Below are 27,577 nucleotides of genomic sequence, written 5' to 3'. Positions count from 1 at the left end.
CAACCCTCCTGCTGCAGTGGAGTCAGAATTTCATCCATGAAGAAACACTGTTAGGAACTTCTTGTGACCTACAAGAAAGAAAGAGGGAAGCTTTTTTTCCATACCTCCCTCTAGTGTGAGCTTCTCAAGCCCTTTAGGGTTTTCTTTGCTCCTCTCAGTGCTTGCATCGTGCTCAGAGGCATCTGGCCATCGGTGGCAAAGACCCCATTCACTCCACCACAAAAGGCAGTTTATTACTTGGTAGGAAACAGCATGCATGTCATTCCTCTCTTTCCTGAGTGTTGCACGCTACAGATGAGCTTAAATTGTTTGGCTAGATACCAATACAATAAGTTGAAAAGGTCAAAAGCACATTCACCAAATGTTACTCTTGAGAGAAGCTGTCCTTGTATGGCCATCTGAGGAAAAGAATGTTTGCCACTGTCCTGGGACCTAAGGACGATTTGTTTTAGGCCTCCAAAGCCCTGTTTCACAAACAAACCACACATTGTACCCTTCCCTTGGTGAGGCGCGGGGAGGTGGGACGAACCAGAGCTGGAAGTTCAGATGACTTAGGGCTGGAAAGGTTTTGGTAGACATCAGGCACAGGGGGCTGCCAATGCCGTCGCCGTGGCCATGTCATGGAGAGCAGTGTGGCAGCGTGGGGCTGGCACACGGAGTCTGGAGACATTTGGATGCTCTGTGTAGCCACTCACAAAGGTGGAGAGTGGGTGTAAAATCTCCCCTGTCAAAGGTTTGGCTCTGGCACATTGAGGTGCTGCTTTACTTTAACGTTTTGCTGATGGGGGGAGGGGAGAGCAGTGTTGGGTGTCCCAGGCTCTGACTGGTCTTTCTACATCTGGCAGAGGCTGTGATAACATGGACCTCCCTTTGGTGTCCATTATTTTCTGCTTCCTTTCCCTACCCACAAGTATTCATCTTTGCTTCAGCATCCCTCCCCTGGAGATAGCAAAGCTGTTTGAGAGAACACACAGGTACCTTAACGGTATCTTTTCTTTTTTTTAGTTTTTTTGCCAGGTGACTTTTCTGCTGTACCAACTCTCCAACCTGGCTCAGTGAGCAACTGCACAAGTGGCAGTGACTCCAAAATGATGCAGGAGTTGGGAATGAAGGGACAAGTGACAGGGTGGGCACAAGGCATGTGTAAGGAAACAGGAGCATCAATTCCTCCTGAAGCATCACCACAACCTTAGAGAGTGTGAAAAAGGAGGAAAAAAAAAAAAACAAAAGGTGAACAGGGAGGAAAGAACTCATGGAGAGAGCTAACCCCCTTCTTACACCTGAGATAAGCAAAACAGAATATGAGGCTTGTTTGCTGCTCATTTGAGGGGTGCTCGCAGCTCAGCAATGTGCAGAAACAACTTGATACCTCTTCGTGCCAAAGCTTCAGGACCTCACAGCAGAGCATCTGAAGGGAGAACCCTTCTGGTGACTGTTTTCAAAGCAAGAATTCAGCAGCATACGCTGAACTCCCTAAACTGGTGCTCCTGGAGAAACATGCTCTCATATGCTGTGCCTTGCTACTAAGCCCTTGATTTCAAAATATTTACAGTGGCTCTGTTACTGGAGTTGCTTTACAAGTCTGAATTTCATTCTAGTCCAACTACTCCATCTAGCGTTTAGTCTTCATAGTTTCATATTGTTCAAAACATTTTTGTATTCTCGATATTGGTAAATCTTGCATTTGCACCAGGTTTCTCACAGGTGCTTTATTTAAAGCTCCAACTTCTGGAGACAAATGACTACCTGAGAGAGGAAAATGGGGACATCTTTCGGTTCAGTTGTTTGTTTTGAGCAGTTCTCAGTATCTCTGTGTTTTTTAGTGGAGCTTGAAATCTCGATGATGTATGCCCTCAAAGGACAGCTAATAAAAATTCTGTATTTATTTTATGGGACTTCATTGTTTCTGAGTTAGGTTGATGGAACCTAACTCCTAACCTAACTGGTTTGGGAAGATCTGGGTTTGAGGCTGGGTTCACGCTTTAACTATTTACATTGATCTCTTCTGCCTTTCCTATTCTAAAGCTGGTGGGAATCAGATGAGCCCATGGCTTGAGATTAAACGTGCCTTTGCTGAATTTGCCCCACTATCCATTGCAACTGAAAAGAACTTGCAGAAGGTTCCCTACTTCTCCTCAGATTTATGACCAGCATAGAGGCTGACACTCTCCTACTTGGACACATCCTGTCATACAACATACCTGTTGAAGTGCTTCTGTGTTGGTAGAGAGGGATAGCAGTTCACCTTGTATTTATTTCAAAGCAATGTACCAGTCCATTTCAAATATACTGTTTAGCCAGCACTAACTATTCAGAACATATTTTGCCCTGAGGACTGAGCATAGCGTTAGGCGTAACACCTAATGAAGATCACAGAGGCAGAGTATTGCCAGATCCCTTGAAGTGAGCAGAAGTCACTCCAAATTTCTTGCTTTTTTTCTTAAAATCTCCACTCCTGAGAGTGAAAGATTTCAGCTTTCATTATTTGAATATGCAAGCTAACTGTATCTCTATTACTTCCCATTAGAGAAAGCAGTCTCAAGATATGTTCTGAGAGCTCAAAAATCAAGTTATAACTAAGTCCATTCTGTGTAAGCTGTGGTTTTAAAATGACAAAGGTCAAGAATACCAAATCAATTTACAACAGAGGCAGTGGTAGACTTGGGAGGGGATTGCCCATCTCCCTGCCTGCCTCATACCGCAGTGCTGAATCTCAGTCTTGGCTGCCTTTCAGAGGCTGTGAAGCAGCTCCAGATCCTTCCCCAGGTTATTCCAGTTATGCCATCCCAATCAAGTACCTCCAGCACTGCAGCTGCTCCACACCACTACAATCAAACCACCCTGGTGTTACACTATGTTAGCAGTCTTGCAGAGGCCACTGCCAAGAGAATTTAATCCTACACTCAGAGAGTCGTCTGATCATTGGAAAATAAAAGTTTTCATAGATACACAAGGAAGCTTTCGGTATGGATGGATACTTTCTAGGAACATTATGGGCTACTGCTTCCCATGACATTCATAGAATCATAAAATCATAGAATCATAGAATCATAGAATAGTTTGTTGGAAGGGACCTTAAAGATCATCTAGTTCCAACCCCCCTGCCATGGGCAGGGACATCCCACTAGATCACGCTGCTCAAGGCTCCATCCAACCTGGCCCTGAACACCTCCTGGGATGGAGCAGCCACAATTGCCCTTGGCAACCTGTGCCAGTGTCTCGCCACTCTCATGGTGAAGAAATCCCTCCTTACATCAAGCCTAAATCTGCCCCTCTGCAGTTTATACCCATTCCCCCTCATCCTATCACCACAAGCCTTTATGAATAGTCCCTCTCCAGCTTTCCTGTAGGCCCCTTTCAGGTACTGGAAGGTCGCTATAAGATCTCCTCGCATGTCCTATAAGGACATTCATATGTCTTTCTGATTACGCACTATTAAATGTTCCTGTATATGGTTGCTAAAACTAAGTATAGATGTGAAATCTATCTTGTTCTCATGACTGTTGTCATTAAGTAAGTTTGGCTTCATCAGGAGATCCTATATTGTTACCAGATGAAGAACCATCAACAACCACTACAGTGCCACTAATCAACATTCACTGAGAACTTCAGTGAAATCTCGCAGAAAAAAAGAGGATTTGCTTGCACTTTCCAGATACAAAAAGAAGCGATTTCAGGGCTTCCTGAAGAAGGACACTTTCAGAAGCACAAATAGAAGCTCAGTGCCTAATTTTCACAGGAGGGCAGGGGAGTTAGGAAGTTAACAGTGATGCTTTCAGCCATGGTTTCCCAAAGTGAAGGCAAAGGTAGCCATCTAGTTCAGCTTCACTGTCCAAGGGCCTGCTTCACCACTGAAGACAATGCTTCCCCATCTTCTCTTTCACATGCGTGACATGCATGACTTGCTTTCTTCCTTGCATGACAAGCTCATAGACGCAAAGGGACCCAGAGCTGGGCCCTGCCAGCAAACAGCTCCAGAGGACAGCCAGCCCTGGAGCAGCCCTTGGTAACCATCCCTCGACGCTTCTGCTCCAGCCCTAGTTTGGTATGAGGCATTCAGCACACTCTAGCCACAAAACATGTGGAGTAAGACAAACCAAAAAGCATATATGACAGTATGTGGTCCTGCACAAGCACCAAGCAAGAGGGCATTCCTCTCTTTATATTCTTGTTGGTTTACGAGATGAAGGAATCTTGTTCTCCTGGCTCTGGAAAGAGGAGAATTCAGACTGAGGCTATGGATTTGGAGCAGTGAGTTCAGATGTCATAAATGATTATAGCTGTTTATGTACATACTATGATGAAAAAACAAGTCTCTCAGTAGGGGCATGCCTGGCCTGTTCACCTATCACTGCAGACACCTCCAACACACCCCCTGGGCAAAGTAACGGCTCACTTCTGATTTTGAAACAACCCAAAACACTGCAGAGCCAATACCTTCCTAAGAGACAAAATGATAACTGACACTTTGGGCTTCCTGTTGATTAAAGTAAGCTCCTAAACAGACAAAGAGCACAGTCATCTTTTCTGGCTTTGAAAGTGTAAGGTCTCATTTAGTATAGCCCATTATTCCCATCCAGTCCTCCCCTGGGAGCAGGCGTACTACTCAGTGCAAACCAACAGGGCTGCTTTTGAGCTAAAGCCTTTCCCACTTTAAGTAACACCACTGATGGCTGGACCTTGTACCGAAGTCCTCCTCTATATTTGGGAAGGTCGTGTCGGTGAGAAGATGGAAGGCTCCTATTTCCTCACTGGAAGGAGTTGGTCAAACTTGTAGTACATTGCAACCCAATGTTTACCACATACTACAGCTGACATGTCTTCTACTACTTGTGAATCTATCAGGAAAAGAACTTCAGAGGAGTCGAATGTATTTACAAATTCATGTGAAAGAAATTCAATTTAAACTGAGGGTAATCCTTTTTACATATTGAGATGTTTAGTTCCGGTATTTTTAATGATGGATTTAACTTTTAATGGATTTCCTTGTTTTAAAAAGTGATGTCAATGTCAATAGGCTTTTATCACTATGCAGAAAAACAAATATTCTAATCAAGTGTAACATTTGGGTTACCTCAAAATGCTCTGCTTTGCTTTTTCAGTTTTGATAAGAAACCTGGAAGATGTCTGCCTTTTTCTGACTTGGACTTGTATTCTAACTTTTTGATGCACCCAGTGAATCAAGAAAAGAAATGTAATTCCATAATGACTATTGTGTCTTCCTGATTTTAAGCATGATATTTTTAGTTATGTGTGATGTTCTGTTCAGACTAAGATATTTATTTGAGTTTTGGCTTCCTAGCTATCATCTTCTGTAACAGCATGAGACAAATAAACACCATATGGTTGCACCAAGCAGCACCTTAGTGTACAGAAATGTTATATTAAAATTTGAAATTAATTTTAAATGAAGCTGTTGTAGAGACTCTGCTGATGGATTTATGATGTCTCTATGGCCACCCTCAAGCCTGCAATGAGGACAGAGGTGTTACCCAAGCAGAACCTACAAGGAAGCTGTGTAAACACTAGAATAGATAAAGATTATGAACAAACAGGCTTTTTAAGTGCAAAATATTGGATTTGATGAGCAGAAAGTGAGAATCTTTAGCACATCCCAATATACACACAGAGGAGCTAGTCTGGAAGCCAAGTGAATTCAGTTTTAAAAATCTGCTTATTGCTGAGTATGACTGAGTTGATATTGCATTATGGTGTGTGTTAGAGTGCGAGTCTGGCCCTGCAGACACTGCCTCTCCACAGGGAAGATGCCAAAGGAGCTACAGAGACTGTGCTGTCAACAGCGGCATAGGGCACTTTGGGTACAGAGAAGTCCATGAGAAGCAGATTCGTGTAGCCAGCCAAGCATTTGCAGAATAGAGTGGATTCAAGAGCCAGCTTCCTTCCCTGGGATGTTTGCCTCCTGGGTGGATACAGATTGTGTCTGAACTGAGAAGCAGCCATGGTGCTTGATGAGACAGAAGTCCTGGATCTGTCATCCAGGTGCAGGGCCAGGCTGGAGCACAGTGCAGCTCCCACTAGATTCTTGCTTCCCGTGGAGATCAAGCTGTAGTGGGGGCTCATGCCTGGCCAAGTTTCACACCAGCACAGAAGTAGGACATAGGCAGGGTGTGAACCTGAGAGTAAGGAGCTGCTCCTGAATTTGAGGATTGAATAGGCCTCACATAGTAAGAGAATGATTTTCTCTGGCTCTTAAACCACTGAGAGGATTACTCTGCCCACGTGCAGATGGATACATACTTTACAGAAAGGCAGCCTGGCTGCTCTCCTTTCTTTAGGTATCCCCTCAAGTCCCTGTGTCTCAGTCTGGATCTTGCTTCCACATTTTCTTCCAGTCTTGAGAGAGGATTTTTTTACAAGATTTTCATATTTACAGCTCTCTTAATCCTTCTCCTCCTCCTTTCATGTCCCAGAGTAGTTTCATAGATTGTCTAGAGAAAATGCAAAATCCTCAAAGTCAGTGCTAGAGGCACTGTCCCTGAATCACTCCCAAATGCAAACTGGGAGGAGTAGAGGGTTGAGTTGTGCTCTCTGCCTGCATTTCCACATGCAAGTGCCCAGAGACACCCCAGCAGCCTGGGTAGACCTCAGCCTCAGCAGGGAACAGAAGGGCTCCAAATGTACTATGCATGACCATCAGCACCAGTGGCAGCAAAAGGTCTGGCCCTCCATCGGAGTCAAAAGATGCATTGCTGCATCCACTCCAGGGAACAATGTGATCCTACTTTGTGGCTTTTGCTTTTTTCTACTTCATGTGGTTGTGTGAGGCAACAACAATCAGAGCAGTCATCCCATTTCTCTGTGCCACCTCTCTGAGACAAACTCACTGGATTTTCCCAGGCTAGCACTAAACTGGTAACAGAAACCCTGGGGACAAGTCAAGAGGTCTCCCTGCCCAGAGAAGCCCACCAACAGAGAGTCTGAACCAAATCCTGTAGCTAACCTGCATCTGACAGTTGATTTTATTAAGCAGGGAAGGAGTACAAGAAAGTAAAGTCCTCCTGACATCCTCCTCCTTGTCCCACTCTTCACCTGTGAATCACCACCTTCCCCGTCTCTGCTGTGGATGTCACTGAGCACAAAGCCTATGTCTCCGAGGCACCATGGTCATGCTGCCGGTAGGAAAGGGTGGAGGTTATCTCAGGCACACGTGTGTAAGCCTAACCCCACTGTACACAGGGCAAGGTTCTTTGCGTTGAGTTAGAATCGCCCTAGAGCTGCCCTGGTTTACAGACCCAATGCTTACTAATTCACTGACGACAGCTCTGAGGAGATGAAAATCAGGGTTGTACCATTAAATATCTTTCCTCCAGCCACTCACCAAATTTCGCTACTACATTGCCAACAGCATGCAAACTGATGTAAGAGCGCCTATGCCAGGTCTCTTGTCAAGCCTTGGTACTGGGGGAGACTGAAAGTTTGCAGAAAGAACTGGCTTCATTGGAATGAGAAAACCACCCAGCCAGCAGTGCAGATATCTGTAGCTGAGCCCTATCCCCCTGTCACCATCAGGGTTGCTGGGGAAAATCATGGCTTCGGACCTGCTTGGGGCAAGAAATGTCACATCCAAGAAATGGCTATTTCTCTCTTTCCTATACTAACTACCCTGCAAATTGTCCTTTAGAGATGATAGCCATTTGTTCAGTAGACAGCAACAAATTTAACCCAAGGACATCTAAAGCCTCCTTAATTCACTAACAGACATGCGTGCCACCAACACACAGAAATTTTGCAGGACTGTATTACAATGGTTAATTCACAGACCTAAACAAGTTTTGCTCCTCAGAGCTGTCATCAGTGAATTAACGAGCATTGGGGTCTGTAAATTGGTATGAATTTCCCTTCATCTTAATGAACCAAATATGTCCTGTAAATCATAATTATTTTTTCATTTATACTAATACCATACAAACCTTACATCTAGTCAATTAAGTTTACGAATGGAAAGTATGCAGGCCACAACTTCTTGCAATATTCTACAGAAAGAGCTGCTTTCAGGCACAACTATTGCACGACAACGTTTTTAAAAAAAGAGGGAGCGAAAAGCCCAGTATAACAGTGTATTTCCTTGGGCGCACAGAGTACACAGCTCAATTGCAAAGATTTCATGGGTTTTTTTACACAGCATCCATGACATCTGGGAAATATTTCTGCAAGAATAAATAGTCACTCTATGTCCTGGAAGGTAAATATTTCCTTGTTTCCCCAAAAGCTTTCCCAACCAGTCACTACAAGTTGCTGTGTCCCTTTGGTGTAAACAAAGTGCTGCCATTTTTATGCTGATTTGTAGACACCCTCTACCCCCTCTGTAGAAGTATCACTGGTGGGAGATGGTGGGCTTATTTATATCAGATTTGCTGAGGTGGACAAGGACTAAGAGGATGATAGCTGCCTCCAGTAGAAATATTTCATGCAACATTTGCACTATGAGTCACACTGCTCACATGCAGATTATATTTGCCTTTCTATGCATAGACATACTTAGATACCAATCTCAGGTTATGGCCCAACTCACTTCCACCTCTTATTCAAGCAGCTGCAGTGGAATACTTCCTTCTTAAATAGAGAAACCGCATTTTTTTTCCATCCTTGTTATCAGTTAAAAGTAGGAGTTTTAAGTGAAAAGTTTGAAACCAAATTTTAACTTTAAAAAGGCTACTTCTGCTTCAAGACTTTAAGGGGTTTTAGCCCCAGAAAAGAAATTGATGTTGCTTTTCCCTATTATGGCATTGAAGTTGAATCACAAACATGACCACAAATACCCTGAGTAAATATTTCTGCAATGCAAAAATGTAAAGACCTGGTCAGGTCTCCTGAAGAAGAATACTTACCTCAAACATACGCAGAACTTTAGCCAATGCCCCGACTTCTTCTTTCAGAGAGAAAATCAAAGAAATCACACCATTTTTATTTGAGGACTCTTCAATGTACATAGATTCCTGAAAGAAAAGTAACAAAAAAAAATTTTTACATTCATCCTAGGAGTCCATTCGGCTTTGTTCCATTTTCCTTTTGCATAACATTAGCAATGTAAATAGGATATAAAATTGTTTTAAGTGGGAATAAAAGCAACTGTTGCTGCTAGAAGCAGAGCAGCTCTGGGTTTGCTCTGCTTTATGACTGTAGAGACACAAATCCCTTCTCTCAAACCAGGGCCCATAGCAGGGAGTGAGGTAGTTGAAAAGGACTTGTAAATAGTCTAATATCATCTCTGCCTTGCTTCACCTCTCAAGTGTATCAAGCTCAGGGATGACTGGAAACATTACTGCACTCATAATGCAAAGATCTTCCCTCAGGCTTTCTCTTCATTACCACTCAGGATTAAGCAGAGCAATGAAGATGAGTTCTATGCAGAGGTACTGGCCATGATCCATGTTTTGCTTGAGTTCTTCTTCCACCTTCCAGGGAGCTGCAGGAAAGGTGGTATTCACAAGAGGAATACGGAAGGTGGTTTTAAGACAAAATAACAACAACAAACAAACAAAGGAAAAAGAGGTGGAAATACTGGAGCAAATATTTAGAACTTCCCTAAGTCCCACAGTGAGTAAAGACTCAGTTAGGACAAGATGTGTTTTCACTTACGTTTGTTCCCTTTCTCGTATTGATTTTCTGCTCTGCAAAGTCCAAAAGGCAATTTCCAGTATTCCCAAGCAAGAGGAATGTTTATTTTAATTATTTTCATGGTTCTCATTACCAAAATGTTTAGTATGTGTCAGTACATGTGTTTCTTGCCACAAAATTCCTGTTAAGTAGGGAAGAACTATTTCACCACTTCAGAAACAGAAAACTGAGTCCTGCAGTGGAGTCAGATTTTCAAAATAATGTGGGTACCTGACGTGGCAAGTAAGTGCCTGCTTAGATTTAAAGAATCACTTGATTTTTCTGATGTCAGAGTAAATTTGATGCATAACCATCATAAACTTTTGGAAGCCACATTAATGCCTTATTTGTTGGGCATTTTTAAACATCTCCTGGCCTTGGGCAACTTGCCCCTGGTGGTATTTCAAAGATCATGCCAGACATCTGCAGCACAGATGAGTACTGATGTAACAAGTCCTGGGCCAAAACTTGACTCAAGGTAACAATTCAGTTTTTCTTTAGGAAGATCTGTATTTTCAGGCAGAGCCAGTCCTCATTATAGCTATTGCTTAACCTAACATATAAATCAGAGTATAACTAGACTCAATCCCCAAATATTGTCTTTAGAAAGACAATTTTTATAGCAGACAAATTAATAATCAAATCCAGCAGCCCTGATGTCATAAAGTTCTTGGTGGGACTAAATTTTCTGTGACAGTGTTAAAAGGAACTGCCTTCTTTTGTAAACTAAATAATTGCTAATTCTTCAGACTGTCTCTGAGACTGCCACTAACCTGAGAATTCATTGCTGGACATCAACAAGAGAGTATTCCATCTGACTTTATTTTCAGAGACTGAAAATGTTATCCAAATGATTTCCATCTCTGTGGGGAATCTCTGCTTGGAACTGTATTAAAAATATTTGGTTTATGCACCAGAGAGATTGTCACCTGTTCAGCTGTGACACTTCCCACAGCATCCCTGTATCTTCTAGGTCTTTACCCAGTTAGGGTAGGGACCGAGAGGTAAATGAGCTAGGACTGACGTGGCAGTTGTCTAGTGAAAGCCATTACACCTCAAGCAGCCAGAGGGGAAAACAACAATGGAAGTCTGTCAAAAGGTAAATCAAACAATGATAGTCCAGAAAATTTTATGATGGCATAACCAAAACTGTCATCTGGAATACTGTCAATGTATTCCAGATACAATACTTTGCCCTCTTCCTTTCCCCCACCACAACCAAAACTGATCTCAAGGGCAGAACTGTGCTACAGTAGTGTCTGCCCAACGAACTGAGAATTTGGTTTTCATGGTCTGCACTGGAACAGTTTTAAAAGCAATACAGTTATGTGTTTAAAATACTCTGGCCAAGGCATGTGTGAGGTCCAGCTTCTACGCAGGTTGACTTGAATCTGTGTGACAAGGGAAGAATTTGTGGCTATAATGCAAGGTTCAAGTCCTTCAAGGTAATTCTGATGTTAATTGATCTCTTTATACCATGAGATTACCCAGAAATGCCTTAAAAGCCCTCTTTCCAACACAGATTGATTCTCATTGGTCACTAGCCTTGACGTATTGAGATCAGTCACTTTCAATCTATGATCACTCATTTTCCCAGTCTTGTAAATTGATGTATGTTGGTGCTTAAAAGTAACATACATTGAGGTAGGGAGTAGGCACTAATCCTGCAGACAAAGTAATACTTGCTTGACTTCTTGCACATCTGCATATGCACTGAATTCACCAGAAGATCTTTGTACAAACATTAGTTTATATCCGAGTCTGTACACAGAGATGAAAGCTTTCATTGCAAGTAAAATTATTGGTTTTTTGGTACCTAGTTCTTATCGGTATACATCAATACATACTGAAGACAGTATACATTAACATATACACTGGAAGTAATACACATCAACATACAGGTACTCACATTTACTCTTGAGCTTTTTGTAGTTCCTGTGCATAGCTTTAGCTGTTGATCACAGTTTATTCTCAATTCTAATCTAATTTTTTTGTTTTCAACATATAGAGAGGAATTCCAACCTCAGGGTAGTTCTACTGTTCTATTACTACTGTTATGTTTAAGAACTGAACAAATTATTTCACTGTCATCGAAATATTGCCCATGTGACACGTAGGTATGATTTATAAATGTAGCGTAGAACAAATTATGTTCTAATTTTCTTCCACCTCTTTTTTTTTAATTTCAGAAAGTAAAATAAGAACCAGCTGATGAACATGAACATCTGTTCCTGGAGTTAGTACAATCCCAAAGTTGAGTGATGTGTAGATGCAAAGATGGGTTTACCTGAGTGCAATGCAAATCAGCATTTTTAGTTTAACACTTCACATAGATTGATATTATCTTTCTGATACACGACATCATTGGAGGTCAATAACATGGACCTGCTAGTCTTCTAATCCGTTTTTTAGCTGGTTAAATAAAGCCCTTCAGAGTGAATTCCAATGCTGTTAAGACAAAGCAACTTTTTCTTGCAGTTTCAATAGGAGAAAAAGTTCAACTCTTTGTCATAAATTCAAATCTACTAGATATACAAAATAGTAAGGGGAAAAAAAGGGGGGGGAGTGTGGTATATTTCAAAGGAAAGAGAATTCCTAAGCTCCTTCTGAAAACTGAACCAGTTTCCAAGTCAGTTTTCTTAAAGCATTTAGATGCTCAGCTCCCATAGATGTAATTGGGACCAAACAATTATACATCTGGGAAAAACGGCAAGGTGAGACCCAAGAGAATTGTTAAGGAGTTGAGCCTCAGCACATAGAACAGTAGGAAATCAGGCTTCCTTGGCTGCTCTGCTCTTAAAAAGGCTTGTCAAGACTGAAGCCCTTTTTTGCACTCTTCTTCAATTTGTCTCTGGCTTCAGTAGCATTGCGTAGGACACACACTTGCAGAATTTGGTCCTAATAATTAACCATGATACAGGTTACATTACTTGCCCCTGCAGTAACTATAGAGACTATAATAGAAAGGCATGGGCTTCAGGACTTGTCTGTACTTCCCAAAGTAAAGGGTTCGAAGTAAATCAGTAAATATTTAAAAAAGGGGACATCAGAGTGCCAAAATTTAAAAAATAACTCCACCAGAAAAGCACGTAACTTCAGCTGCTTTCCTTCAACAGAACACAACCTCCTGCTTTCATCACACAGCTTTAAGACCTTTAATTAGCTGCTGGTCTTTTCTGCTTCTTCTCTTTGCCATATATGCAAGGATACAGTTGCAATGCTCTTTTTTGTTCTTACGGCACTTTTGCGAGCACAATTAACCACAGACATGTATGCCAGCCACCAAAAAGGAGAACGATGGCAACCGGGCACCTAAAAGCATTGAGACAAGTGTGTTGTTTCTTGCCATCTTGGGTCACACTGCCTCTCAGAGAGCAGGGGGACAAGATTTGCAAGCAGGGCGGGTGGGAAGGGAAGGGTCCAGCAGGAGGGAGGCAGACACAGCCTTCCCTGCAAAAAGTGGGCACACAGACTCCATCACTTACCTGGAAAGGGTCACCGTTCATTTTGCTGTGCTGTGCATCCATGTTGCAGAGGCAGCAATACCCACGCAGAAAGACCCTTTCAAAGCTGCAAGTGAAGCCTTCTGACCTTACCACAGAGCTCTATGCAAAGGTATTTAAAGTGGAGCAAGGGAGGCAGAGCCATCCCCTTCCCCCCCCCCCCCCCCCTTCCCCAGCTCCCTCCCCTGGACAGCATGCCAAGGGGGCGTTCTCCCTACACGCCCCCTCCATCACCCACCCCTGGCACATGGACAAGCCACTCCACACCAGCCAGCCCCTGCAAGTCCCACTCTCCAGCACATTGTTGCTATCTGTTCCCAATGTGGGTGAGCAGCATGTTTTGAATTAACAGCCTTCCTCCTCCTGATCAACATCAGCTGCTATTTACATTTTTGCACGTCAACACCTCATCTTCTGTTCACCTTCTCCCTGCTCCATTTCCAGCGCTGTGTGCAAGTTCAGCTTCAGGTGGTTTTCCCATTGGGGCTCACTCCACGTGACTAGGGATCAGATGTTCTCCAGGATCTGCTCTTTGGGTGCCAGACACGAGCCAGGGAGGCCTGTGGCACAGTGCAGCAGCTCAGGGATTTGTTCTTTAGTAGGACTTTTTGGGCTGTATCCAGGAGGTCAGAGAGCATTGACCCACGCACCATACATTGGAGAAACCCAGTGTAAAGGAAGCATGAGACAAGAGTTAGCTGCATACACCTCACACTGGGATATGAATCTGGACGTGGAGAAAGGGAAGGTAAAGGAACAAAAAAGGGAGCAGGGAAGAGTAGGTCAGCTAGAGGGAGGAGGATGCAGAAGGACTGCAGAAGATCTATGTGTGCTTAACAGCCATGGAGAGTTACAAGGGGAATGGGGTGGGTGCATAAATGGTCGCACAAAAGGTCGGTAAAGAATGGTATAAAATAGCCCAGATTTACTTTAGAAAGAGTAGCCAAAGGAGTTAAGGGAATACTGGAAAGTGGTAGCCCAATACCAGAGGGCAAGTTAAAAAAAAAAAAAAAAAAAAAAAGAACAATTTGTCAAATATCTATCTGGCTATTTGGAAAGATGAAGTCTGTGCCGAGGCAAATGGTCAAGTCAGCTAATCTTGTTGTATTTCTGTGATGAAGATAGATTCTGTAGGATAGAGAAATCATGTCTTTACAGTTATTTTAGCCTTGAGGGAAGCTCTACTGAACGCACCAGTGCAAACTCAGATTAGCGAATACTGACACTTACCATGAACTATTGATACTTACAAAGTCCAGTAGCTACTCAATCTAATCAGTCTTATGGTAGGGAAACTGAGTGGAGCCGCTGTCAGAGGTCTCAGTCCAAAACCATATTGAACTCCATGACTGTGGAATCGAAATCCAGCCCACTGAAATTATCAACTGTATAATGTACATCTGAAATAACTCAGTGCTTTGGGTGTGAATATTTACCTCTTTCAGAAGAGTTGCTTGTTTGTTGTTCTGTTTTAAGCTAAAGCAGAGTCAGTTTTTTCTAACTTCAGCTAAGTTTTGTTTAAGTAACTTCATTTTCTAAAAGTTAACTACATGTTTTTCAGACAGTGAAATTGCTGAAAAACAATCATCACTGAAAGCGATGGCCACATCAATGACCCATCTTATCAATTTTTAAATTGATAAGATTTTTAAAAATTGATAAGATGGGTCATTGATGTGGCCATCGCTTATACTTATCTCTATAGAAACCAAGGCCATCCTGAATCTGGTGGAATGTCGTAAGTCAAAGAGGCAAAAAAGGGTCACACCTGCAGGGAGGGGTGGACAGGACAGGTGACCCCAAACTAACCAACAGATTGCCTCACATGTACCGCATACTCAGTATAAAACTGAGGGATGATAAGGGCCTCTTTTTCTTCTTTGATGGCCAACATCCAGTGAAGACCTCATCTGTGGTTTTGCTCTGATCCTGGATCCATTTTCTGCTGCTGAGTCCAGCCCCGGGCCATTTCCATGTGCTTGCTCTGCAGCATCTGTGGTGATGTAATGGGGGATGAGCAAAATTTTGTATATTTGTGTACATATTATTATTTTGTTATGAATAATATTTTACTCATTATTATTATTGCATTAAATCTGTTTTAGTTTCCAATACAAAAGTATTTTTTTCTGGGGACAGGGGTGGAGGGGACTGGAACCACCACAAATGCTCACATTTTAGATGCCAGTCAAGCTGGGCTGGGGCTAAACTGTGGCATTTGTGCATTCTGTGGCTGCCTGTAGAGGTAGAAAGTTACTTTCTGAAGTGATAAGCAAGCCTGTATGGGTATGTGGGGTGGTGAATGAAGGTTGGCAGCCAAATATAATACACACACTACACACTAGTCCCTTCTGACACCGTGGCAGCAGGTAGAAATGGAACAGTAGGGGAAAGGGAGGTTAACCTTAGTAGTTGCCAGCAGTGTATAAACTACTACTTTTTAACTGCTCAGTCAGTAAGTTCACTGCAGTAGGCAGTATTTTGAGTCCTGTGTTTGTGCTGCAGCAGACACAGTCCTACCCATGATTGGGACATCGAAGGCCACCTTGGCAAAAAAAGAGAAACAGTGAGATGAAGACAGGGACAACCCTGATTACAGCAGTCACTGTACAGAGCAGGACAGCCTCCAGCAACCAGTCTTGTTTACTTTCCAAACACACCATGCCTCACTACCTGGTATATTTTTCAACTAGATTTTGAAAAGCTTAAACACGTGTTCTAAGGCTGGCCAAAATAACTGTGACATCCAAAGTCATAAACTATTTTTTCTGTCATTTGTTTGTGCCTTCATTTTTCTTTCTTTTTTCCTCCTCTTTTCACTAGCCTTTGATCAATCTTTTTTCTTTCTCTGTGACTCTTAGTCTTTTTTTCCTTTCTTTCATTCCTTTTCTTATGTATTATACTGCATTCTCTCTGCCCTGACAGTAATGGCAAGGCAAAGCGAAATCCTGGGTATGCAAAATACTGATCGTGCCAAATCCCCATAAATATCTATTTTGACTCCTCCTACTCCTTGTTTTTTCAGTTTATATTGCAAGCTTATCTCTTCTTATTACTGCTACATAATCATCATAATATCACCAGTGTATTGCCACCAGACCACTGTTTGATCAGCCTGGACTCACAGAAGTTACCTGGTAGCAAAAGGCACTGGTTGGAGAAGTAACATTCCTTCCTGACAGGAGGAATTCTCAATTTCTCTTGTTCTGAAGCTAAGGGGCATATGGGGTGGGGTAGGTGGATGTCCAATGCCACTACATTATGAACACACAATTGCATCAGTACTGGTTACCTTGGACCATTTGAGAGTCCAAATCGCCTACGCTTCCCTGTCCTCTTTGAAGTACTTATTCAACATGTGGGTTCATCCCCCTGTTAACTGGGATCCCCAGCCTGTGTTTCAAGTTGCTCCATGGGCCTCGTTGCCGGTACTCCAGGTGAGTACCTGAGCTTTGGGTCCACTAATCCTGCTCTGGGCTCTTGCTGCAGCACTGTACAACCCCACTCCTTTCAACCATACACAGATATGCACTGGTGTCCCACATTACCTCCATCCAAAAGCACCTTTTCAGACTTGGAAACACACAGGTTCTTGGGACACACATACACACGCATCACACGCGTCTATTCCTGGCTGTGCTCCTCAGCCACAACTAAGAGGGCTCTTTGCAGTGAAAGTTGGCAGGTTCCCCTGGCTGGCATGATGCGAGTTCAAAGGGCCACGAACTTTGGCTGCTTTTCAGACTGTTCTTTCCTGCCTCTGCCTTTAGCCAGTATTTGCAGAGTGGCAACTCCCACAGAGCTGCGTGTGTGCTTGTTTGGGCTGGGATGTGGCTTCCCGTGCAAGGACACTGGGACAGGACCTCTCTTCATTCCAAGCTGGTTCATCCCAGTCGATTTGAGGGGGCAGTGAGCAATAGACGGAGGCTTTTCAAGTAAAACCAGAAGCTCCCAAATCAATCCAAAATGAGGATTCAGTGAATATCTCAGGGGTGGGGGGATGTTTCTTGTGTGTGTGTATGGGGAAGGAGAGTCTCCCTTACGCATGTTGTGTATGCATTTACCAGAGGTCTCCAGGTGCTGCAGCTCTCCTTCACGCACCAGCCAGGCTGCTCTTTGTCACATCAAGGTTGTAAAACTGCTCAGTCGCATCACCCACCCTTGCAGAGCCGGGACACCCCAAAACCTCCTGCAGCCTGCTGCCAAATGTTTTTTTGGCTGCGTCCCATTCCCTTCCCAGAAGATTCCCCCATCTTCTTCTTTGGGAAGGGACTGTTCACAAAGGCTTGTAGTGATAGGATGAGGGGGAATGAGTATTAACTGGAGAGGGGCAGATTTAGGCTTGACATGAGGAAGAATTTCTGCACTGTGAGAGTGGTGAGGCCCTGGCACAAGTTGCCCAGGGAAGCTGTGGCTGCCCCACCCCTGGAGGTGTTCAAGGCCAGGTTGGATGGGGCCTTGGGCAGCCTGATCTAGTGGAAAGTGTCTCTGCCCATCGCAGGGGGTTTGGGACTGGATGATCTTTAAGGTCCCTTCCAACCCAAACTATTCCATGATTCTATGATTCTTCCCTCCGGAGCGCGGCGTGGCCGGGAGGTGGCACTGTGTCCCCACTGCAGCGACAGGGAGGACACCTGGCTGCCCCCGCCGCCCACCCCTGGGAACGGGGGGGTCTCCGCCTCCCAGGCTGCGGCCGGCATTATCCATACCCCCCTCCCTCCCCTCCTGCCTTCTCGGAGGCGCCGGGGGAGGGTTGAAAAAAAGAAGACAAAAAAAAATACCCCCCTAGCCTCCAAAATTTCTCCCTCCCGAAAGCGCTGATGGGGGAGGCGGAGGGGCAGCCCGGTGTGATTGATCCCCCGGGGCTGTGATGGACGCGGGACGCGTGGCCGCACACCGGGGACGCTCCGCGGGCGCGGAGGGGATGGGGCGAGCGAGCCCCGGCGCCCGTGGGACCCGCGGGAGCGGCGAGGGGCGGACAAGCCGGGAATGGGGCTGGGGGGTTCGAATAAGGGAAGACTGCTGCGGCTGCTGATTCTTTTATTTTCTTCTTCTGCTTCTTCTTCTTCTTTTTTTTTTTTTTTTTGCAGCCTTATATGCAAACTGTCACTTCAGGTTAGCACAAGACCTGATGTAGCTCATTAGCATGAGCTGTATCTAATATGCTTAAAACCTCTAATTATTTATTATGCCCTAATTGGCAGCCCAAGAAGTGTCTGCAAAGTGATGAGTGTTCATCCCAAGACGCCCCTCGAAAAGAATTCGTCAGTGTCTCTTCATTTGGGGCACAGGCTTTATGCCGCTTGTAGAGGATGCAGCGCTAAGAAAACACGTACAACTCGCTGCTGGGAGAACTAGCCTCTGTCTGTCCTGGGTGGGATGGGCAACAATTACTTACGAACACGGTTTAATGCTCAAAGCCCCTCTTTCTCTCCAGGAACGCTTAGGAGGAGACGTTAAAGTTCATCAAGTATGCAGAAGTGTAGGCAGATGCTTCTTGAAAAATCTCTTTTCTGACTTCTGAAAGTAGCGAAGTTTTGAAAATTATATTCACATAGAAAGTGTTCCAAAATAAGTTTCCCCTCTATAGTCGACCACCCCTCCCCACCCCAACGCCTTTCCCCCCCGCCTTCCAAGTCTGTATTACATTTCTTCGGGTTGCACCAACTATTTATTTATCTTTATTCTTTCTCTCTTTCTTTTCATTCATTATTCTCTCTCTCTCTTTTTTTTTTCCAGTTCCTTGTGTGTGTGGCTTCTCAGTCTGATCTGTAGCTTGTTACCACCCACTGCACGCTCTCTCCTGCAGCCGAGGTGTTCCTATACAAACTTCAGCGTCCAGTTGTCATATTAATTATTACACTGAGTAATGACTGAAATAGTCAAAATAAGGGGAGACTCAAGAGAGCTTTTTCTTGCTGCTCAAAGATTCAGCAAAGAAGCCTTGCAACAAAGCACTAATTGGTCCCCAGAAATACTCTGACAAGGCATGGAAGATAGGTTTCATAAAGCCCAGCAATTGTGAAGGGGGAAAAGATCCTTGAATAGACCCCACGCTTCTTTTCTAAACTCTCTTGCTGAGCAAAAAATGGACTGCTTCTTGAATACTGGACTGATCTTGAATGCTATACCCAGCAGAGAAAAAAATGCACCATTTATTGTAAGTTTTTTTTCCAGCTATTCATGTGTTCTATGTGGAGAATAAGCTGGTTTTGTTTACCATGAAAGACCTTTTACTTTATTTTCACTCTTGGGGGGGGGCTGGAAAGGGGAAGGGGGAGGGCGAGAGGAGGGAGAGAAACACATGTGCCCAAATCCAGACGAGCTGCCTACTGTAACAAAATGGAGTGTAACAAATCCTACAGAAGTCCCGAATGTATCGATTCTTTGAAGATCTATATAGATTAACGACTTTCGTTCTGCTTTTCCAAGACGGCATTTAATCATAACGTAAATGGCCTTTAAAAAAAAAGAAAGGGGGCGGAGGAAAAAAAAGGAAAAAAAAAAACCTAAACTTTTTTTTTTTAAAAAAAAGCAAGGACTTCAAAAGACCTCATGAGTGTGGCTACAATTTAGGCACACAAAAAAGCCACTATAAAATAATGAGGGTCCAAGATAAAATAAAGGAGGGGGGGAGGAAGAAAAAAAAAAAAAAGAAAAGGAAAGGGAAAAAAAAAGTCCAATGAAAAGGGCAAGGGCTATTTATCATTATGTTAGAATTAAGAATTTCAAAGTGCAGGTGCAGGACTGTGCATACAAGTGGGTGGAGGCGGGGGACCTTGAAACAATATTTATTATCTATAAATCTGGCAGTCCCAGTTCTCTTACTCTGCTCAGTGAGCAGACAGGGGAACTGGCAAGGTTGGCATTACCTCGGACAAGGCGAGGGGTGAGTTTGCTCCCCTGCGGCAGTGGAGGGCGAGGGACGTGGTGGGCGAGGGGAGGAAAAGGCTCTGCCGTCCCCCCATACACGCACCTCCATCCCCGGAGCCGAGGAAGCAGAGCGGGGACAGAGCCACGGAGGCAAAATTACATACAAATTAGACTCGCTGACCACTGAGACTCATGTCCTTTGCCTTTTAAAAAGCCCTGTGAGACCTGAGGAGGAGGGATCAAGAAACTCCAGTCTCATTCTGCCATTTTGGGGTAAAAAGGCAAGGATTTCCCTATGTGGTTCTTCCAGAATTACTTTGTTTAAATATGTATGTAGTTCACAGGGCTGCAATTATTTTGATATTTCTGCTGCCGCTTCCAAAAGCACATGGATGGGAATAGCAACGCTTGTTCATTACTATTTATTATTCCTGTGATGTCACAATGAAGACCTGATGATGCAACAACCATTTCCAGTGCAGAGAATTCTGATGTCAGACGAGATATTGAACGAATAGAAGACCTGGGACTGAAGACGAAGAGCTCCCTATACTGAAAATAAAACTGAATGTTTTATCTTGCTTGGGTCTGGATGTCCTGCCCAAGAAAAAATAAAATAATTTAGTAGGTTTCATGTGTGACCAGACAGTAGGCTAAAACTCGTAAAAGAACTCAGTGCCCAGTGAAGAGAGTCCTGAAAGAAATACGATAGAAGTTAGACCAGACAGAACAACTTTGCCTTTTTCATCACACATGTATTAAAAGCTAAGACGTTAAAAAAAAAAAAAAACCAAGCAAAAAAAAGTCTAGTTAGCAGGTGCACATCAAGGTTCTACCATGTGATGCTGCTGTTTAAACTCACATGGAGTTTAAACACATCCAGTGGCAAATGAGAAGTGACCTCTGTAGCTCCAGGATGCTGCAATTAGGCCAGCAGCAAAGCGAGGCTTATTTTTACACTCATTTCCACTGAAACCTGAAGAGGGATTGTGCAGGTCCCCTCCTTCCATCTTTTAGGGCTGGTATGCACCTGCCAGGGAACCTCCCAGAGCCATAATCTCACCCATGGCAAAACTGTCAGGCCACTACTCTGCTTTTTTAAGGGGCTAGAGAGCACACATCTCTGAGTTTTGAGAGTGGAGAGGTGCAGGGAGAGGTAGAGATGAGACAGAGCTGAAGGCAAAGAATCTGTTAAAGCTCGCACAGATATATGGATATATAAAAGGCAGGAAGGCAGGAAGAAAAGACCCTCACTGCTGCTTGTGCCAACCGCAGGGCCACCAGCGTGCTCAAGTGCTGAGCCTGGCCATGTCTCCCAGGGTCCCCACACCCGGGGCAGACCCAAGGGTCAGTGCGACCACCCAGTAATGCCAGCTGTAAGCTCCCAGATCTCAGCACTGCTTTTCCACACTTGTCCCTGAGCCCCAACTGAGAGTTCAACTGGAAGCAGGAGTAATTTCTCTTGCAATTGTTCAGGTCCATCCTGAATCCCCAGTTACAAGCAAATGTCATCGCCCATTTGGAAAGGTGGTGACCTCCTTCCACTTTATAGGGTGCTAAATAAGTTCCCTGGGACTGCCCCAAGTGGACAAGGTGACATGGGAAATGGGCTCTGGCATCAAAGAGAAAGCTGAGCTCCACATCTGCTTGCTCTGCTTAGGACACCCAGATTTTATGCGGCCCTATGAGACTCCGGTCTTCCCCGGAGTACTGTGGCACTCAGAATCATAGAATCATAGAATCATAGAATCATAGAATCATAGACTCAAAGAACAGTTTGGGTTGGAAGAGACGTTAAAGATCATCTACTTCCACTCCCCCCGCCATGGGCAGGGACACGCACCACTAGATCAGGCTGCCCAAGTACTTTCCCGGTACCGTCCACTTTGGGGGTTTTATTCTTTCTTTCCAGACAAGCTCGCACCTTGGCATTCAGCGTGTCCAAGGGGTAACTGCAGGTGACTTCTCCCGGGGCTGTGCACACCGCTGCTCCGCGCAGCGCTCCTCCTAACACCCGCACGGGTTCTCCCGCCGTTGTCCCGAGCTGATAGAGCCGTGCGGGGCTGGGGAACAGCCCCCGGCGGGCGGGTCATGGATTCTACGGAAACCCAGGCTGGCAGCACCACCTGGAAAGCTAAAGAAGCTGCGTCGGGCATCCCGGTGCTTCCCAGGGACAAGGGCAAAACCGCCCCTTCACGGTCCCACACACGGGGAAGTTTCCTTTCCCGGCTGCCCGAGCACACGGCGCTGGCAAAGGCGCTTCTCCCGTGGGCACACACCGACTGCTTCGTGCCAGCAGTTTTCTCCCCCCATCCCAAGCCGGGCAGGTACCACTAAGGATGCTCGCACCTCCCAGGACTTTCCCGCACCCCGGGAGCCACCCTCATCCTCGGCGAAGAGCGGGAGGGCAAGGCACCTAACGGCGCTGGGGCACCCGGTCCCCGGACAGGGCTCTCTCTCTCCCCCCGTGTCGTCGTCCCCGTCCCTCGCTTCCCCCCCCCCCGCCCCCCCCCGGGCTGCCCACGCGCGCCGCCTCCCGCCTCGTCCGTGCGCGCGGCGCCCCGGCGCGGGTGTTTGCTCAGGGCCGGGAGCGCGGCACGCGCCGGGCGCACGCACTTGCAACAACAAACCCGCGAGGGGTGGGGGGAGCGGGCACCGGGAAAAGGGGGGGGGGGGAGAGAGAGAGAGAAAGCATGGGAGGGGGGCGGGGGGGAGGCGGGGCCGTGCGGCGGGCAGCGCGTGTGCGATGGGGGGGGTGGGCGATGGGGGTGCGTGTGTGTGTGGGCCCCCCCCCCCCCCCCGAAAAGGCGGCGCTGCCGGCAAAGCCGGGGAGTGTGGAAGGCGCAAGGTGCAGTGTGTGTGCGTGTGTGTGTGTGTGTGTGTGAGGGCGGGGGGGAGAGAGTGTGTGTGTATGTGTGTGTATGTGTGTGTGTGAGTCTGGGGAGGGGGGGGCGAGTCCGTCCGCCCCTTATAAGAGACACAATCCCCAGCCACTTTTTTGCAAAAGGGGCTTTGCAAAGCGGGCTGCGCACACGCGAGCGCCACGAGCCTCCCCGCGGCCGCCGCTCCGAGGGCGAGAGGGAGGGGGGCGGGCAGAGCCGCCCGCCAGCCACCGCTCCCGGCTCCGCTCCCTCTGCCCCTCTCCCTTTGCCTTCCCTCGCCTACCTCTTTATTTTTTTTATTTTCAAGCGAACGCCGCATTTTTTTTTTTTAATTTCCTCTTTTTCAATCTTTTTTTGTTTTTTTTTTTTTTTCCCGGCGGTTGGGGGACGGGGAATCGGCCGCCGCTCGGGCGCCCCCCCCGCCTCACAGGACGCCCATGGCCAGCGGTAGCCCCGCCAGGATGGCCGGCGGCGCCGGGCAGCCGCCCTTCTTGCAGCCGGCGTGCTTCTTCGCCGCCGCGGTGGCCGCCGCCGCCCCGCCGGTGCCGCCGCCGCAGCTGAGCCCGGCGGGAGGGCAGCCGTCGCCGGGCGGCAAGAGCTCAGCGCCGCGGGCCGCCAAGCGGCAGCGCTCGGCGTCGCCGGAGCTGATGCGCTGCAAGCGGCGGCTGAACTTCAGCGGGTTCGGGTACAGCCTCCCGCAGCAGCAGCCCGCGGCCGTGGCGCGGCGCAACGAGCGGGAGCGCAACCGGGTGAAGCTGGTGAACCTGGGCTTCGCCACCCTGCGGGAGCACGTCCCCAACGGCGCCGCCAACAAGAAGATGAGCAAAGTGGAGACGCTTCGCTCCGCCGTCGAGTACATCCGAGCCCTGCAGCAGCTCCTCGACGAGCACGACGCCGTCAGCGCCGCCTTCCAGGCTGGCGTCCTCTCGCCCACCATCTCGCCCAGCTACTCCCACGACATGAACTCCATGGCGGGCTCCCCCGTGTCCTCCTACTCCTCCGACGAAGGTTCTTACGACCCGCTCAGCCCCGAGGAGCAGGAGCTGCTCGACTTCACCAGCTGGTTCTGAGCGACGGTGGGTGCGAGGGAAGGGGACGATGGGGACGCGGGGTGGCGGGAGGTGCAGCCGCCGGGGAGGGGGAGCGACCGGGATGCTCCCACCCGCGCATCCCGCGGTACTTACGAGCATCGCTGGTCCCGGCGCGGCTCTCATCTCCTCTCTCTTTTATTGTTACAGGACAGTTGCAAAAGGGAAAAAACAGAAAAGAAAAGAAAAAAAGGCAAAAAGCGTATCACACAGAGAAAGACAAAAATCCACCCAGGAAAAAAAAAAAGGAAAAAAGGACCTGTTGCCTTTCCCTCTGCCTCGCCGTGGGAGGGCGGTGCGGGCGCGTCTCTCGGCGGGCGGGCACAGCGCTGCGCGCCGCGGGGCGGTGGTGGCGGCCGCCCCCAGTCCCGGAGCCCTTGCGAACTGCGACCCGGAGTAGCGTGTGTCCCGCGGGGGAACGGCGGCGGCCGGGCGGAGGAGCTCTTCCTCCTTCCTCAGCAGAGAGGGCCCCCACCCCCTCCGCACCCCGGCCGTGGCCCTGCAGAGACTGGCGTTCATCCCTCTGTGGACAGAGTTAGTTCCCCGATGTCTGTGGAGATGCTGAAATTAAGCTATGCTGTACTCAAAGAAGCCCCTGGATCCCCGTCTCCCCCTCCCCCTCCTGAAACCTCTCCCTGCCTTCGCTCCGAGCTTTTCCTCTCGTTTCCATCATAGAATGCTTCCAATTTTTTTTTTTTGTGAATTTTTTTATTATAAGAAAATCTATTTGTATCTATCCTGACCGGGTTGGGGATAAATTAAGCTATTTTTGTACATAAGAGAGAGAGATTTATAGAGGTTTTGTACAAATGGTTTAAAATGTGTATATCTTGATACTTTTTTTAATATGTAATGCTTATTACCTCTTCCTGTTTAGACTTGTAGTCGACATTACCTTACAACTGCCATTTTTGTATGTGGTTTTGTAAAGGACTTGGATTTCCTCCAGATGTACTTTAGCACCAACGTGTCTTACTTTATAGAAACTTTGTTAATGTATTAATAATGTTATTAAACAATGTTCAAAGTGAACAAAGTTTATGCAGCTATTGTCCAAACGCAAAATGGTAGCCATTTGTTTTTATATGCTGCCTTTAAAAAAAAACAACAAAACAACAAAAAACCCACAAGCAAGCAAACAACCCCCCCCCCCCATGCCACTGCCTTTTCTGACTGTTTTATTACAAACTTACAAAGGTCCTGTATAACCCTGTTTTATACCAACTAGTTTCGTAATAAAACTTTTTTAATTAAAATGATCGGCTGCCTACTGCATGCAATTATTCTTTCTGCTATCGACAACGATGAATGTAAGGACAGACTGTTAAATGATGTTATTCCAGAGCTAAGTTGCATATGAAGTGTTTGTATCTGATGGATGTAACATATATATCTTTATCTATCTCTGTATAAATATGCAAAGATCTAGCGGCATCACCATTGTTTTCTTGCCCTTCTGTGTTGCAAATGTGTATCCAAATCAAAAGGCGAGGGGATGATTAATGATTGCATTGTCCCTCCTGAAATCACTGCACGTTAAAGAATTCCCCCAAAGCCCAAGTATTAAAAAAAGAGGGCGCTCCATCCCGCGTTTCGGCGATGGGACTCGCGCCTCTAACCCAACGGGGCAAAGAAAAAAAAGCCACGCGAGGGGAAGGTGCAAACGCCGCCGCTGAAACCACGGGCTACTGTGTTGCCTCTGCAAAAGTAGCGGCTGGATAAATAAAACCGTCGGGGAAAGCGAATGGGGAGATAAAAATAAATAAATAAATAAAGTAGTAGAAATGGGTGGCAGCTTAGAGACACTGGGCTTTCTAAGCTTGTTATTCTACCCAAATAGCGTGATCTGCCTGTAAAAGTACCCAATTACCAAGACTCAAAAAGAAATTGGACTCTTCCCCCCTCCCCTTTTTTTTTTTTTTTTTTTTTTTTTTGGCTAGCCTGCTTGTTGTCAGTTAGCAAGGACGTGACCAGAATTCGCCTTCTCCTTTTCGCCTGGCTCCTGCATCACTTGCAAATTCAGTTTGCGTGCACCAAGCCAAGCGGAAAGAAAAGCGCAAAATGCATCTTACAAAAAAAAAAAAAAAAAAAAAAAAAAAAAAGCAAAGCCAACAAAGACCGGGGAGAGCCAGTACGGAGTTAAAAAAAAAAAAACAACACACCAACCAAACAAACCTAGCCCGCTCTGCTACAAATGTGCTGTCGAGTTGTGAGGGATGCGCTGTTTTTAAAAAAGTGGAGGGAAAAACTTCGGTGAAGCACCTCGGAATTTTCTCTGTATGTCTGTATGTGGAACTATATATATATGCGCACACGCATATGCACACATGGACGTATATACGCTTGCATATCAACGTGTAGTCCTTTCTGCATTGCTTTAAAAGTGTACACATATTTGCTCCTTCGCCTCCTCCCCCCTCGCCCTGAAATGATCAATACGTGATTTAATCGGGGAGGGGACTGGGACGGGACACGCTGGGGTCACGAAATCCGTCATTACTTCAGCACAAACACTCATTGTTTTAACCGCTCGTGGAACTAATGTTTAGTTATGAAAATAATAACCGTTATATGCCTCCATCCACTTTCCCTTTACAGCATCTCCTCTTTTATTTACCCACTCTTGCAAGTGCACAGATAAGGTATGTAAAGAAAGTGTAGCGAGTAATTTATAGCTATGAATATAACATTAGGATAATGTTTCATTCTGTTACAAAGGCGAAATTTCTCTTCCTTGTGTAGACAGGTGTTCTTTTTTGCTCACTTCTGAATAGTAAATATCCAGACTCATTAAACTAAAGGCAAAGTTACGCTGTTGTGCGCTACAATGTATAAGGCAGGCTCAGAAATTCACCACCTCCTCCCTCCCTTTTCCCCTCAGCCCCCTCAAGAAAGAAAGAAAGAAAGAAAGAGCGAAAGAAAGAGAGAGAAAGAGAGAAAGAAAACACACACACAATTTTACTGAAGATAGGGAAAGGGCAAAGCAGGATTGGGGTAAATCTCATTACATCTGCTCTAATCGCTTAGCAACACAAAGCCTTTTCTTGTATTAGCGCGGAGAGCCTTTCAGCGCTGCCTGACAGACAGTATTCACTTAGCATTAGTAAACTCCATAAATCAGGGACTTCTTTGGGCGCAGTAGAAGTTTTAGAGCTACTCAGGGCTCGGGGGTGACGGGACAGAGAAGCGGACGGGTGTGTGTGTGTGTGCAGATGGAAATCTCTGGACCACGGATTTATTAAGTTATTTATGTATTTATTTATAGTAGCGCTGGAAAAAAGCGTCCCATTAACAAATACCTCTCCAGTACTTTTCTCCTGCCCCACGTCCCCAAAACAAGACCCTGGGGCCGCGGTGGAGAAGCACTGTGAGACAGTCCCCGTCCCCCCCTCCATTCCACTCCGCAGCCGCGCTCGGTAGAGCAGGTGGGCAGCGCATCCCCCGCTTCCCCCCGGCTCAGGTAGGAGCGGAGAGGGAAGCGCCCCCATCCCTGCTCCTGGAAAGGGGGGAGGGCACCCCCAAGAGCCTCTCCCTGCCTGAAGCGAGGCGCCCCGGCAAGCACCGGACTTTTGGAAGTCTGGAGCGCGTTGGACCTTTTAAAAACTCTTCCCCC

General features: G+C 46.1%; 2 protein-coding genes across 3 annotated transcripts in view; one reads left to right on the top strand and one right to left on the bottom strand.

Annotated features, from left to right (window-relative positions):
* The window catches only part of PAH (phenylalanine hydroxylase), a 41,318-nt gene extending 27,701 nt beyond the window's left edge, over positions 1–13,617 (bottom strand). The window contains exons 1-3 of one of the 2 annotated variants that reach the window (XM_054056277.1): positions 13,544–13,617; positions 13,104–13,188; positions 8,850–8,957 (exon numbers count right to left, since the gene is read on the bottom strand). In XM_054056277.1, coding sequence (XP_053912252.1) covers positions 8,850–8,957; positions 13,104–13,188; positions 13,544–13,602 — 252 coding nt within the window. In that variant the 5' untranslated portion in view covers positions 13,603–13,617. The other variant, XM_009560508.2, reaches the window with a different exon arrangement.
* A 9,648-nt stretch (positions 13,618–23,265) lies between these two features.
* On the top strand, positions 23,266–24,237 carry ASCL1 (achaete-scute family bHLH transcription factor 1). The gene is made up of 2 exons (XM_009560549.2): positions 23,266–23,952; positions 24,115–24,237. The coding sequence occupies exon 1, from the start codon at positions 23,314–23,316 to the stop codon at positions 23,944–23,946; it is 633 nt and encodes a 210-aa protein (XP_009558844.2). The 5' UTR covers positions 23,266–23,313; the 3' UTR covers positions 23,947–23,952; positions 24,115–24,237.
* Positions 24,238–27,577: the final 3,340 nt, after the last annotated feature.

This window comes from Cuculus canorus, chromosome 1 (assembly GCF_017976375.1).
Source record: "Cuculus canorus isolate bCucCan1 chromosome 1, bCucCan1.pri, whole genome shotgun sequence".
In the NCBI taxonomy this organism is placed as follows: Eukaryota; Metazoa; Chordata; class Aves; order Cuculiformes; family Cuculidae; genus Cuculus; species Cuculus canorus.
This window is presented reverse-complemented; position numbering and strand designations above follow the sequence as displayed.

Coding starts and splice junctions, on each gene's coding strand:
- ASCL1 (XM_009560549.2), top strand. CDS start 23,314: ATGGCCAGCGGTAGCCCCGCCAGGATGGCCGGCGGCGCCGGGCAGCCG.